This window comes from Macaca thibetana, chromosome 15, assembly GCF_024542745.1.
Source record: "Macaca thibetana thibetana isolate TM-01 chromosome 15, ASM2454274v1, whole genome shotgun sequence".
NCBI classification, from domain to species: Eukaryota; Metazoa; Chordata; class Mammalia; order Primates; family Cercopithecidae; genus Macaca; species Macaca thibetana.
This window is the reverse complement of record NC_065592.1, coordinates 105,436,460-105,449,530: the sequence shown is the minus strand read 5'-3', so window position 1 is coordinate 105,449,530 and position 13,071 is coordinate 105,436,460. Positions and strand designations below refer to the sequence as shown.

At 44.9% G+C, this 13,071-nt stretch overlaps 2 protein-coding genes across 8 annotated transcripts in view; one reads left to right on the top strand and one right to left on the bottom strand.

The window, feature by feature from the left end:
* The window catches only part of NINJ1 (ninjurin 1), an 868,176-nt gene that overhangs the window by 493,883 nt on the left and 361,222 nt on the right, over nucleotides 1-13,071 (top strand). The gene's annotated exons all lie outside the window — the stretch shown is intronic.
* LOC126937819 (constitutive coactivator of PPAR-gamma-like protein 1) overlaps nucleotides 1-13,071 on the bottom strand; it is a 115,162-nt gene that overhangs the window by 67,040 nt on the left and 35,051 nt on the right. For all 5 annotated transcript variants that reach the window (XR_007719861.1, XM_050761575.1, XM_050761577.1 and 2 more), the window contains exons 4-5: nucleotides 1,616-1,744; nucleotides 346-442 (exon numbers count right to left, since the gene is read on the bottom strand). Coding sequence is in view for 4 of the 5 variants with exons in the window: in XM_050761575.1 (XP_050617532.1) it covers nucleotides 346-442; nucleotides 1,616-1,744 (226 nt within the window). In the remaining variant the exon portion in view is untranslated. The remainder of the gene's footprint in view (nucleotides 1-345; nucleotides 443-1,615; nucleotides 1,745-13,071) is intronic.

Sequence of the window (13,071 nt, the reverse complement as noted above, 5' to 3'; positions counted from 1 at the left end):
CTTGCAGTTGTGGAGGCTCTTCTATGTCCTCAGGCAATTCTGTATTTAGAAGCAGATATCTCAGAGCTGCCAAGACATCAACATCCCCTCGACCTGCTGCCTCATCTGCACGATGCCCTCTGATTCTGATTCTTCTTCATCCTACGAAGGCTGTTAAGTTCTCTTCCTCCTCAATATTTTCAGGGATTGCTACTGAGTCTGCCCAGGAACCTTGGCTATACTTACTGGCATAACTACAGAAAATCATGTTTCAGAAACATAAATCTACAAGACTATATGGTGAATATTTAAACCTATTTGGATTATCACATGGTCAATATTGATCACAGGCTTTTATTTACTTACCTAAGTAATGTGGTGGATGAAATGACATAGGCTTACTAGTCGCTGAATAATATCCAATTGCTCTCTTAAATCGAATAACTTTGTCATCTGTTCTAGACTGAAATAAAGGCAGGAAAACCTTCATAAATGAGTGTGCCACTGGTCATGTGTATCACAATGTTTTTATAATTCAGCACATGTATAATATTCTGCAGCTTTTCAAGAGAAGAATTTAGAATGACGTTAAAACTTTCAGGGAAAATCCAGAGATTATTACAAAAGAATCAAACCAAATGTGAACTCTTTTAAAGCAATGTAGTTATAAGAGCAGAACTCCAACGTGGTAGTCAGGGCCCTGGGTTCTAGCTCTAGGACTTCTCTGACTTCCACTCTGCTCGGTCTCTGGTCCTGCCCGGAGACGAATCTCAAGCCATCTGCACCAAGGGAACGGAGGGCAGTGACAGACTGGGGATGTGCCTACCCAGGGTTTCAGCTTTTTTTTTTTTTTTTGAGACGGAGTTTCACTCTTTCACCCAGGCTGGAGGGCAGTGGCGTGATCTCCGCTCACTGCAGCCTCTGCCTTCCGGTTTCAAGCGATTCTCCTGGCTCAGCATCCGAAGTAGCTGGCATTACAGGCGCCTGCCACCACGCCTGGCTAATTTTTGTATTTTTAGTAGAGACAGGGTTTCACCACGTTGGCTAGGCTGGTCTCAAACTCCTGACCTGGTGATCCGCCCGCCTCGGCCTCCTAGAGTGTTGGGATTACAGGCGTGAGCCACCGTGCCTGGCCAGATTTCAGCTCTCCAGAGACACGGCAGGAGTTTCACAGAGCCTTGCCTACTCTACTGATGCCAACTTGTTGGCATACCTACTTCCCCAAAAAAGAAGAAAATCCCTGACCATCACCTGAAGAAAACAGACAAATCAGAGATTTATAATGCCATATGACTGACTTGATACAGTCCATATTCTGAAAACTCTGAAATACAGATTCTATTAAGCTCGAGAACTTATGAGCAGCAGACCTCACCAACTGTCTAACTGAATCTCCCTCCTTCTATTCAGGCTGGAAAAGCTGGGTGAAGCAGCTGAGACTTCCTGGCTGGCAGGGACCATGACCAGGCTACCTCAGCCTCGGCCTTGCAACCTGCAGCTTTCTTCCAGTGGCCTGAGCAAGAGCTCTCAGACCCATCCAGTCAGCTTGCACCCACAAGTCCCCTTCTTCCAAACCTGGCCACACTACTATGCAAAGTCGTATCCCATGAATCTGGTTTTTTTTTTTTTTTTTTACCTGTGAATGCTGGAAAACATCTTTAGCTATGGCATCCAAGTCAGAGGTGTCCTGAATGTTGCGTACATAATCAGCAACGGCTTTGATCACTACGTCGCAAGGTGGCAAGACCAGCTGGTGGGCCCGGACCTGAGAAAACAAACGCAGGTGTCAACAGTGGACGGTGAGCAACCAGAACCAGGCTAATCTGAATGCAGGAGCCAGAAATTTCAACAAGGAGCTACTATCTAAGATCTTATCAGTGCCTGATGATTGTCCACCTGTGAGATCTTGGCCCTAAGACTTCCCTGAGCGGTTCACATTTTGAAGCTCAAGAACAAGATTTTCCTTTCAGTGGATGAAATACAACTCAGCTGCTTAAACTGTGTTGGGTGAAAAGAGCATCTGACAGCCTTCCACCACTTCTGAGAAGTCCAAGACTTGTTTGCAATTAATTCCAAGCCCAGGACCTGCATCCATAACAAGTGAAGCACAAAGCAGCCCAGAAAGAAGGCTTGGAGCCACCATTCGCTCCCTTTCTTTCAACACCAACCAGTAAAGATGAAGGCCTGCACCAGTAGGACCTTTAGATTACAGCCCAGGACTCCCTGAAACTGTAAGCATAAATGCAGTTACCAAGTTCTTGAATCCACCTTCAAAGGCCAACTTCAGCTCCAACTGGAGAAAAATGGTATCACTACCTGTTGAGGGGCATGTTTGAGGAAAGTGACAAAGAATATCAAATAAAGTGTAGGAACATCTCATTAGCCAAAAACAGCTGATACCAGAAAAACGTAAGTTAACAGGTTGAAAAGACTAACCACATAATAAGAGCTTTGTGGTAGGCAGGACAATGACCTCCCAAAGCTGTCCACATCCTCCTCTCCAGAACCTGTGAACATGCTGCATTATGTGGCAAAATTCAATGAAGGCTGCCAGTCAGCTGATCTCCAAATAATAATCCTATCCTGGATTATTCAGACAAGCCCAAGGGAATCACAGGGTCCTCGAAATTTGGAGAAAGGAGGCAGTGATGCAGCATGACAGGGCCTCAGATACTCGAGGCTGGACAGGTCAGGATCCTCCCGAGAGCCTGCAGAGGGACCAGCCCTTGTATGTCAATATACAAGGGAATGAATGTTGTCTTCATGCCTGCTGACACAACATTCATTCCTCATCCCAAAATGGATCAAGGAGTAATTTTGACACTCAAGTCTTATTATTAAAGAAATACATTTCATCAGGCTAGAACTGCCATAGAAAATGACTCCTCTGATGCATCTGGGCTAAGTATATTGAAAACCTTCCGGACAGAATTCACTACTCTAGATGCCATTAAGACCATTCATGGCCGGGCGCGGTGGCTCAAGCCTGTAATCCCAGCACTTTGGGAGGCCGAGACGGGTGGATCACGAGGTCAGGAGATCAAGACTATCCTGGCTAACACGGTGAAACCCCGTCTCTACTAAAAAATACAAAAAACTAGCCGGGCAATGTGGCGGACGCCTGTAGTCCCAGCTACTCGGGAGGCTGAGGCAGGAGAATGGCGTGAACCCGGGAGGCGGAGCTTGCAGTGAGCTGAGATCCGGCCACTGCACTCCAGCCTGGGTGACAGAGCGAGACTCCGTCTCAAAAAAAAAAAAAAAAAAAAAAAAAGACCATTCATGATTCATGGGAGGAGGTCAAAACATCAACTTTAACAGGAGCTTGGAAGACTCGCTTGATTCCAACTCTCGTGAATGGCTTTGAGGGGGTTCAAGACTTCAGTGGAGGAAGTCACTGCAGATGTGGTGGAAATCCCAAGAGAACCAGAATTAGAAGTGGAGCCTGAAGATGTGACCAAATTGCTGCAACTTCATGATAAATCCTGAATAAATGAGGAAATACTTGTTATGGACAAGCAAAGAAAGCAGCTTTTTGAGATGGAATCTACTCCTGGTGAAGATGCTGTCAAAGATGTCAAAATAAAAGCAAAGGATTTAGAATAGGACATAAGTTTAGTTGATAAAGCAGTGGCAGGGTTTGAGATTAACTCCAACTTCATAAGACATTTCTACTGTAGGTAAACTGCTATCAAATAGCATCGTAGGCTACAGAGAAATCTTTCATAAAAGGAAGAGTGAACTGATGTGACAAACTTGAATGTTGTCCAGTTTCCTGAAACTACCACAGCCACCCCAACCTCCAGCAACCACCACCCTTATCAGTCAGCAACCATTAGCAAGACCCTCCGCCAGCCAAATGATTCCAACTCACTGTAGACTCAAGAGATCATGGCATTTTTTTACACTAAAGTATTTTTGATTAAGGGATGTACCTTGTGTTTCAGATGTAATGTCATTACACACCTAATAAACTACAGTACTGTGTAAACATTTCTATTATATGTACTGGAAAACCTAAAATTGACATGACTTCTCTGTCATTCCCCTCCAGGCCCCTGCTCTCCAAGGCTCCATGTATGTGAGGAGGTGGCTGCAGAACAGCAGAGCCCCCTTTGGTAAGTGCCTTTGCCTTTCCAAGTCTCTGTGAGTGAGAAATGCACAAAACAGGGACATGTTCCAGTGAGCCATAACGGTGTATTAGGTTACTATTATTTTGTTGTTGTTGAGGATCACGATGATATATTAGCTAACATATCTTAGCTAGACACTCTTTTAAGCGTTTTATGTATAGTACTATATTAATTCTCACACATCTGTCATGGCAGCCCTTGTTTGTGTTAGCGATAGTACCCTCCACAGGGTTCCGAGTGGTCAGTTGTGGCCCACAGGCCACTAGCAAGTGGAGGCAGAGCCCTTGGCAGCCACGGAGGGCCTGCCGCCCACCACACAATGGCTACTCAGCTGCTGCTGGGCCCCCTGTAGGCAGCAGTACTAGTGATGTACAGAATCCTGGAACTAGTGCCAGTGAACCTATGGAAACCTTGTGTGATCTGGGCATGCACTGCTGTGGTGGCCTTCACATTCATGACGCACAGTGGGAAGAAAAGAAGAGTCGGCTCAAAGGTATTCAGCCCAGGGTGAGGTCCACAGAACGGCCAGATCCAAGATGCGGCTAGCACCCCAAGCTGGTGGTGGCCTAATGTTGCCCGCGCCAGAGGCCAGTCCTCGATCACTCCAAACCCCCTGCTTGAAAGTTCCAAATGAAACAAGCAGGTCTTCCTACCAGGACCTAGGTGAGCTTCTGAAAGAGCACAGACAAGCAGGCCTCCTGGATTTCCCCAAGTGACTGAACAAAGCAGGTCCCACATGCTTCACAGCACGATGGAGAAGATCTTCTGGGGCAAAGCACAGATGATCTGAATGACAGCACTGACCACTGGCAACCTGCAGAGCTGCCCGACCAAGAAATTGTGAGATGGAAGCAATGCTTGCAGACAAGAAGGGGAAGATGAAAAGGCCGGAGCAAGCACAGACAACGATGGAACAAGCCATGAATGCTGGAGTGAGGTGAATGACCTCCCTATCTCACACCTCTCCAAGCATCCTGCATCTGCTGGAAAGCAGTAGAGACCACGTGAAAGATGGAGACTTGGAAATGGAGGGGAACAGGGAAGCAGGATATGGTGGTCCGCTAGCATCCCGGTTACAAGTTCCTCCAAAGAATGTGGATGGTGATGCTGACTTAGGTGCATCCTTCAAATGTCCTGAAGGAAATACTGGAGCAACAGATAAGCAACTGTGGGAAGAATTCCAAAGGAGTAAAGAACGCACAGCACAAATCCAAAGTCTGATGGGTGAGCAGGCCTCTCTGCAGGGCACAAGGGCACAGCTGGGGAAGGAGCTCGCAAAGCTGCAGCTGAAGCTTCCTGCTCTGCCTGAACTGCACTGAGAACCCATGATGGGGCCTCAGTAGGAGTTCACACAGGAGGACACCTACTGCCTGGACCTCGAGCAGAGACCTCGCAAGGTGCACTAGTACTTAAACTGCATGTGTCAGACCTGTAACCACTAGGAATTGGAGGAAGACACTTCTAGTTTTCAGAGGGAGATCCTCTTCCATAAGAAAGGGCCCAGGAAGACTGGATGGCTGCCGGACCCACTGACAGCGCGCTCCAGGAGTTCCAGGAAGAAAATGACCACTTCGGACAGAAGCTGGCTGACTGTGAAGCCAAGTTTCAGCCTTTCCCAAATGGCCCTTAGGCTGCTGGGACTCTGCCCAAAACCCACAGGGCCTGAAAGCCCCCGGGGGACAGTGGGCCCCCAGGAGGGAGGCAGGTCACCATGTGAGGGCTTGGGTACAGAGCACCTGCCTGTTATCTCCCTGTAGTTGGGTCCTGGACACTCACAGACTCGGCAGAACATCAGCCGGTGCTGCTCCCTTTAGAGCACATTTGGGTACTCTCTTGTTAGTTTAGCTACCGTTCAAGAGTTGATGCTGAAACTGCTCTCATTCAACTTTGATAGATAGCATTAGGATTGTAAGGTACTGTTTATCAAATGAAGATTGTTTAATACATTTCTTACAAATACATTGATTCCACATCTTTGGGCCCTCCAAAATTATATAGAATAAGTATCATATTTTCATTTAGAGAAAGGGTCCCTCTTAACCTCAACATCATTGTGTTTGATATGGATGGGAAGGTTTAAAACAGAGTTGTTATTAGAAAATAGTACATTAAATTGGCTGGAATAAACTTTGGTTTGAACACAATGCCAAAATACACTCAAAAACAAGACCATACCACTCAAAGATCATATTTTTAATAGTTTGGTCCTAACCTTTGTGGTTTAATTTAGGGAGGTGGACATTTTGCCACCATTGCTTCTTATTTTGCAACAGGCACCAGCACCCAGAGAGCCTGGGCCTTGCATAGCAAACGAGTCAGCCTCCCGGGCCAGAGCAGGCGGCAACAGCAACAGGCTTTCCCCAGAAGTAAAGAAGTTCATAGAGAAGGGTACAGGGCCTCCTGTCTCCCAGGGGCATGTGCAGCCCATGACGATGGCTTACACCCATGACACCACAAGTAATTGGGCAGCCCTACTTCACTCCCATCCCACTTCAAAAGAAAACAACAGAAACCGCTGCTTTTGTTCCTGTGGACATCTTTGTCATCACTATCCCCAGCCCTACAACATGCAGCTAAAAGATCCTTGAAGTAAACAGGTGCCATAATTAAAGTGTCCCCTAAATCCTTCTGAGCAGCTCAATAACATCAAACATGCTACCTCTGGTTTAACGCCGAAAACACTGGCCCTTTCTAATTTGCTGACCATGCAGCTACCTTCCCCACCAGCCACCCTCCACCACCCGACTCCACAGGCAGCTCCGAGCCTGTGCAGAGACAAGCTTGCTTCCCTCCTGGATGGCTCCTAATCTAGCCTTCTAAAGCCAATCCAGGATGAGCTCCCTGACGTCGTCTTTAATCCTTAGGGTCAGGACCTGGTGTGCATTCGCTACCCAGGTGCAGGAGGAGTCAGAGGTGCTGTCCTAAGGGCCTGGTCACATCAACAAATCCCACCCCTGCCACATGAGAAAGTGGCTGGAGACAGAAATGCAACACCAGAGGGACATATGGATGGACTTTACATGAGACATTTTAAATTGAAGAAGACGGATAGATTGGAAAGTTGGACATATGTCTTTATTTAAATATACCAGGGAATCTTGGTACTAAAAGGTATTCTAGGATAAATCCTTTAGAAACTTGTTAAATGTTTTAACAGGATAAAAGCATATATGTATGAGAAGTTAATTTCTATGCTATCTATCTACATAACCCTATACATATACACACACACACACACACACACACACACAGCCCTGTATAAACACCACACACATGAAGGTAGTTATCAATATACTTCCAACTGGGAAAAAACACATCAAGACTTGTTCGTCCATGAAAAGCGTCATCAGCAGTGTTGCTAACTTTCCCTGAGATTCTAAAATAGCACGTGGTTCATCTCATCACAGCAGTAACTACACAGGAGGGTTACAGTAATGTGTCCTTGCCTATTCATAAAAACAAAATTAACACTCAAACTAAACAAGTGAAGTGTCTGCTGCTTAGAGACAGCGTATAAAATATTGTAATTAATGTCCCATTTATTTCCTCCTCAGCTTTCTTTAATCAGTTTTTTAAATCTTAGCCCAAATACTTAACATTAAAAATAAAAAACAAAAGTCAAATAAATTGTGACATATCTAGAGCTAGAACCATATGTACATTCTATCTCTAAGGAGAGTAAGTAAACTTAATTAACAAGCAAATGCTTATGATCAATTGCTTTTTTCATGTCACTGCGTAGCAATTTCACCAATTGTGACTGAAATTTTGCCTGCTTTGTAGGTCAAGAAAATAATTTAGGACTGGGAAAGACCTCTGAAAGATTCAGCTTACCCCTTTGCTTCCAGGCAGAATCATTAAATAATAGATACTGTTTGGGTAGAAATTGATGATTGTCTCTATGCAAAAATATCCTCTTATGTGAAAGATTTTCACTTTTAGCTCATCTTTCCCCAAATCTCCTCATCATTTCCTACTGAAAAACGTGTTCTGCAGTCATCATTGACAGATGGATATAGCATGCAGGGCTTTGCTGAATGCAGAATGCCACCAAACCTGACCCAGACAAGCACGCCGCAGGGCTATCTCCCTGACATGTCACAATCCATGAGCGGTGGCACCCCGTTGTCCCCTATGACAATCTCTAGTCCTCTGGCCACTCTTGACAACCTTTGTTTTGTTTTTGCTTTTTTTGAAAAAAAAAAAAAAAAAAAAACCTCCAGGAGGCTGCAATCTTGGAGCTGGGTCAGTGGTGTGGACACCTGCCTGGCCACACTACTGGGCCTGTTTCCCAAATGGGTGGTGCTGGGAGCACTGGCTGGACTTCTGCTACAGCCACGCAGGGTGAGCCTTTGGCCTCATCTCCAAGCAGCTTGACACCCCCAAGCGTAACTTTCAGAACAAGCAGTAGGTGTTCTCACCGATCTATCTACCAGGCCTGTATTACGGGTGAAGAGTGGAGGCTGGCACCCATACTACATACTACAACAACAAAAAAGTCCATGGAAAACCTGTCAGGCACGTCCTCAAGGGGGACTTCAATGGGAAGCCCTCACTGAAGCTGCATGGTGGCTACTCCAGACAGAAAAGATCTTTGACGCTTTAGAGTCACCGATTTCAGTGAATTATTTCAGGCACTCAAGGGGCACCTTAAGGAAGCTAAGAAACAACTACACTATAACGACGTTTGAAATCCAAAGAAAACAATCTCTTCCTGGTTTCTGAAACAAAATAAGAAATAATTTAGCCCCTCTTAAAGAAGCATTTATTTATTTATTCATTGTTTTCTAATATTTCACTGCTTAAAAATCTGCAGTCTCACTCTTGGTTATATCTTTAAACCCAAACCTTTTTTCTACAGCTGTGAATTCGTTTAAATGAACTTTCCTTGTAATATTCCAACTGCTAAATCAAACCCAACATGCCACAGTACTCAAAGGATTCAATAAAATCCAGTATTCCTTTTCATGTAATATGTTGATTGAAAACTCTTTCAAAGCTCTCTAACATGTACCACGAGACAGGATCATCTGACAGGGTCTAACCTAATCTCTAAAATCCACTCGGTCATATTCCTGTGGGATGTATAAGCTAATTAAATATACCATACAAAACTATGATTAAATGATTTTGAGACTGTTGGTGCCACTGCTCCCAAAGTGTCTCTTGGCTGCTCATTTAAAATGCAAATGAATATAAATGCAAGTTTCACAAAGTATCATTGCTGAAGCAGAACTGATCCACTTCATTACCAAGTGGAAAACGGTGAAGGGCAAGTACTCTGCATTTTGGCAATTTCAAGGAAGGGAAACGGAAGCTCGATTTGGCCAATATTCATTCATGGGTGACGCCTGTGCTAGAAAAAAGGAACACAGAACAACCCTTCAAATTTCCTGACTTCGAGAAGCTCACATTCTTCTTGGCGACAAAACGTTGCCCCAGTCTCTCAGGGAGCCCCCGAGAGGACACAGTGGAGCACAGGTCCGGGGGCTGAGGACGCAGAAATGCTTCCTTGGTCATCCAAGGTGGGTGAAGCTCAAAGTGTGGTCCCCAAGAAACTGTCACCACCACAGTCCTTGGCCCCAGCAGTCTGTGCTTTTGACCAAGCCCTCCAAGCTATGGAATCACCAAATGCACCCTGCAGGCCCACGGTTTTCTACTCTAACAGTCAAGGGAAAGGAAAACACGTAGACCCTAGAATTGTCAGATACCACTAATAGTCATGCCTTCAAAATTCGTGAAATGTTATGACATATATCAGTATTCTGTACACATTTGCCTAAATAAAGATTTGAAAGGCTGTTAAAATGCAATTAATCACAAATAATGTTAAGTGTGATCATCACTCCGAAGATGGAAACTGCTATGCACGTATACTGAAGTATCTAAAGGTTTTAAACTGAACAAAGAAAAGTGATCCATTCCACTTTATAGGCCTGGAGCCCAGGATGAAAAGGCAGGTAGGCCAGAGGCGACTTCAGCTGCCCTGCTGGAACCTGGGCTCCATCGTGCAGTGACAGGATCTCTTTACAAAAAGCTGCCACCAGTCCAAGGAGGAAACTGTCGTGTACTGTGGTCACCTTCCCTTCTTGGGGGAATACCTGTCATGTATTCTGATAGTTTCGAAGGCTGTGTACCCAGGCCGTGCCCTAAGGATGCATACTCGATATAATCCTCACAACTCTATGAGTAGCCACTGTTAACGTCCCCATCTTATAGAGGAGCTTACTAAGTACCCACCACAGCCAACCAGGTGAGTGGCTGAGTGGACTCTACACACTTAGCCACAGCACTGTGGTCTTTTTATCTTCCATTCGAAATTGCGCCTTTTTTTAAGTGTTGAAATGTGCTTATTTAATGAAAAGATGGTAGACGGTGAATTCCTTTTTCTTCCAATATTCTTACTTAGAAAAATTAAGAGTTGGCAACACAACAGTAGTCTTCCAACTTTTTTTTTTTAACAGATACGTGGAATTCAAATCACTGCTACAGATGAAGAGAGTGACTGAGAAATTCTAAACAGGGGAATGATGAGATCAGACCTGAATTTAAACAGATCATTTTGTGAGCCATGTGGAAGACGGACAGCCGAGGAAAAGATCAGCAAAAGGGAGGCTCCATGGCTCCCGCATGAATCCCAGCAAGCAGTGGCTGAAACAGAAGCAAAGAGAGGATGTGGCAATTCAGGAAATATCAGAGCAGATGCAGGAAGGGGAAGAATCAAAGATGACTCCCAAGTTCTACCGTGGATGACTGGCAGGGTCACTGGTGGCACTAGGTGGCAAGTACAACACAGGAGGACAAGCCAAGTTAGAGAAGATGAAGACATTTGTAGATCAGAAATGCCAAATCTGACGTGCAGGTGCACATCCAAGTAGAGAGGACAGGGTGGAGAGCTCGGTGAAGGGGACTTGTCTGGAGAAATACATTTCAGGGTAGCTAAGACTTCAGCACAGATCTGCCAGGAGAGTGTGAGAATCACAGTACAGATGGAACCCGTAGGAGGCAACAGAGGCGAGGAGGAGGAAAAGAAAGACTACAGCACACTGACATGTGGAAAGCCAGGCGGGAGGGTCCCGGCGAGGAGAGGAGGAGTATGATGAGGCGGAAAACCAGCCACAAGATCAGCTCTCATGGGCATCCATGGTCTTGACAAAAGCAATCTTAAGACAATGAGATTCAAGGGAAGGAAGTTAAGTGTTGGGGATGTGACAGGAGCTACCACAAGATGGTAGTCAGAAGAATATGGGGCAGATCTGTTCATATTTACAAACTGAGGGCCAAGAACCAAGAGAGAGGGAGATATTATACAGAAGTTCCACCAGATATGTTCAATGACAAAGGTTCAAGAAGGCCAGGAATACTCCAGTGTCAGGCTAGAAAAGAAATAAAAACGGGAAAATAAATGTGTAGATGAGGAAAGAGAAGTTGAGGAGGACCACGCCTGAAGGTGTCAATATTCTGGCAGAAAGAACCTGCTAAGAGAAAGCAGTGTGAAACTGAGCAGAGGCCCAGGAGAGAGTGACGAATGCTCACAGTCACTGGGAAGGAGAATAGAATGATACTGCCCACATGGAGGGGCTGCCTACAGTCAGACACCAGCATTTTTCAGATCAGTTTTACTGAAATATTTCGCATGGAATAAAATCCCATCAATTTTAGCATATAATTCAGTGAGTTACAACACACGCCTCCAATAGTGTAACTACTATCACAATCAAGAAAACATCACATTCCCATCACCCCAGAGTCCCACTGTGTCCGTTTCCCACCACAGTCCCAGACAACCACAAGTCCACCTTCTATCACTATCACTATTGCTTTGCCTTTTCTAGAGTTTTATATAAATGTGATCAGACAGATTTCCTTTGGGTTTGACTCTTTGCTTAAGACAATACTTTGAGATGCAAACTTATTGCAAAGATAAGTAGTATATTTGTAAATCATGCATCTAATAATAGACTTGCATCTGGAATATATTAAAAATCATTAGAATGCAGGCCAGGTGCGGTGGCTCACGCCTGTAATCCCAGCACTTTGGGAGGCCGAGGTGGGTGGATCACTTGAGGTCAGGAGTTCAAGACCAGCCTGGCCAACACGGTGAAACTTTGTTTCTACCAAAAATACAAAAATTAGCTGGGCATGGTGGTGCATGCCTGTAGTCCCAGTTGCTCAGGAGGCTGAGGCAGGAGAATTGCTTGAACCTAGAAAGCGGAGGTTGCAGTAAGCTAAGATCATGCCACTGCATTCCAGACAAAGCGAGGCTCTGTCTCAAAAAACAAAAACAAAAACCCTTAGAACTCAATGATGAAAAGACAAATAACCCAATTTTAAAATGAGCAAAGGATTTGAAGAGGCATTTATCCAAAGAAGGTCTAAAAATGACGCATAAGCACAGCAAAAGATATTCAACATCATCAGTCGTCAAAGAAATGCAAATCAAAACAAAAATGGGAAACCTCATTAAGCTCACTAAGATGGAGAAAATAAAAAAACAGACAATAACGAGCATTGGTAAGGATGTGGAGAAATCAGAACCTTTACACGTTGCTGGGGGGAATGCAAACTGTGCAGCTGCTGTGGCAACAGTTTGATGGTCCTCAAAAAGCTAAACATAGGTCAATCACAGTGGCTCATGCCTGTAATCCCAGCACTTTGGGAAGCCAAGGCAGGCGGATCACTTGAGGTCTGGAGTTTGAGACCAGCCTGGCCAACATGGTGAAACCCCATCTCTACTAAAAATACAAAAATTAGCCGGGTGTGCTGGCACACACCTGTCATTCCAGCTACTCAGGAGGTTAAGGCAAGCGAATCACTTGAGCCTGGGAGGCAGAGGTTGCAGACAGCCAAAATCATACCACAGGTCTGGGCAAAGGAGTGAGACTCTAAAAAAGTCTCAAAAAAAAAAAAAAAAAAAAGAAAGAAAGAAAGAAAAGAAAAAGGAAGAAAAAAAAAAATCTAA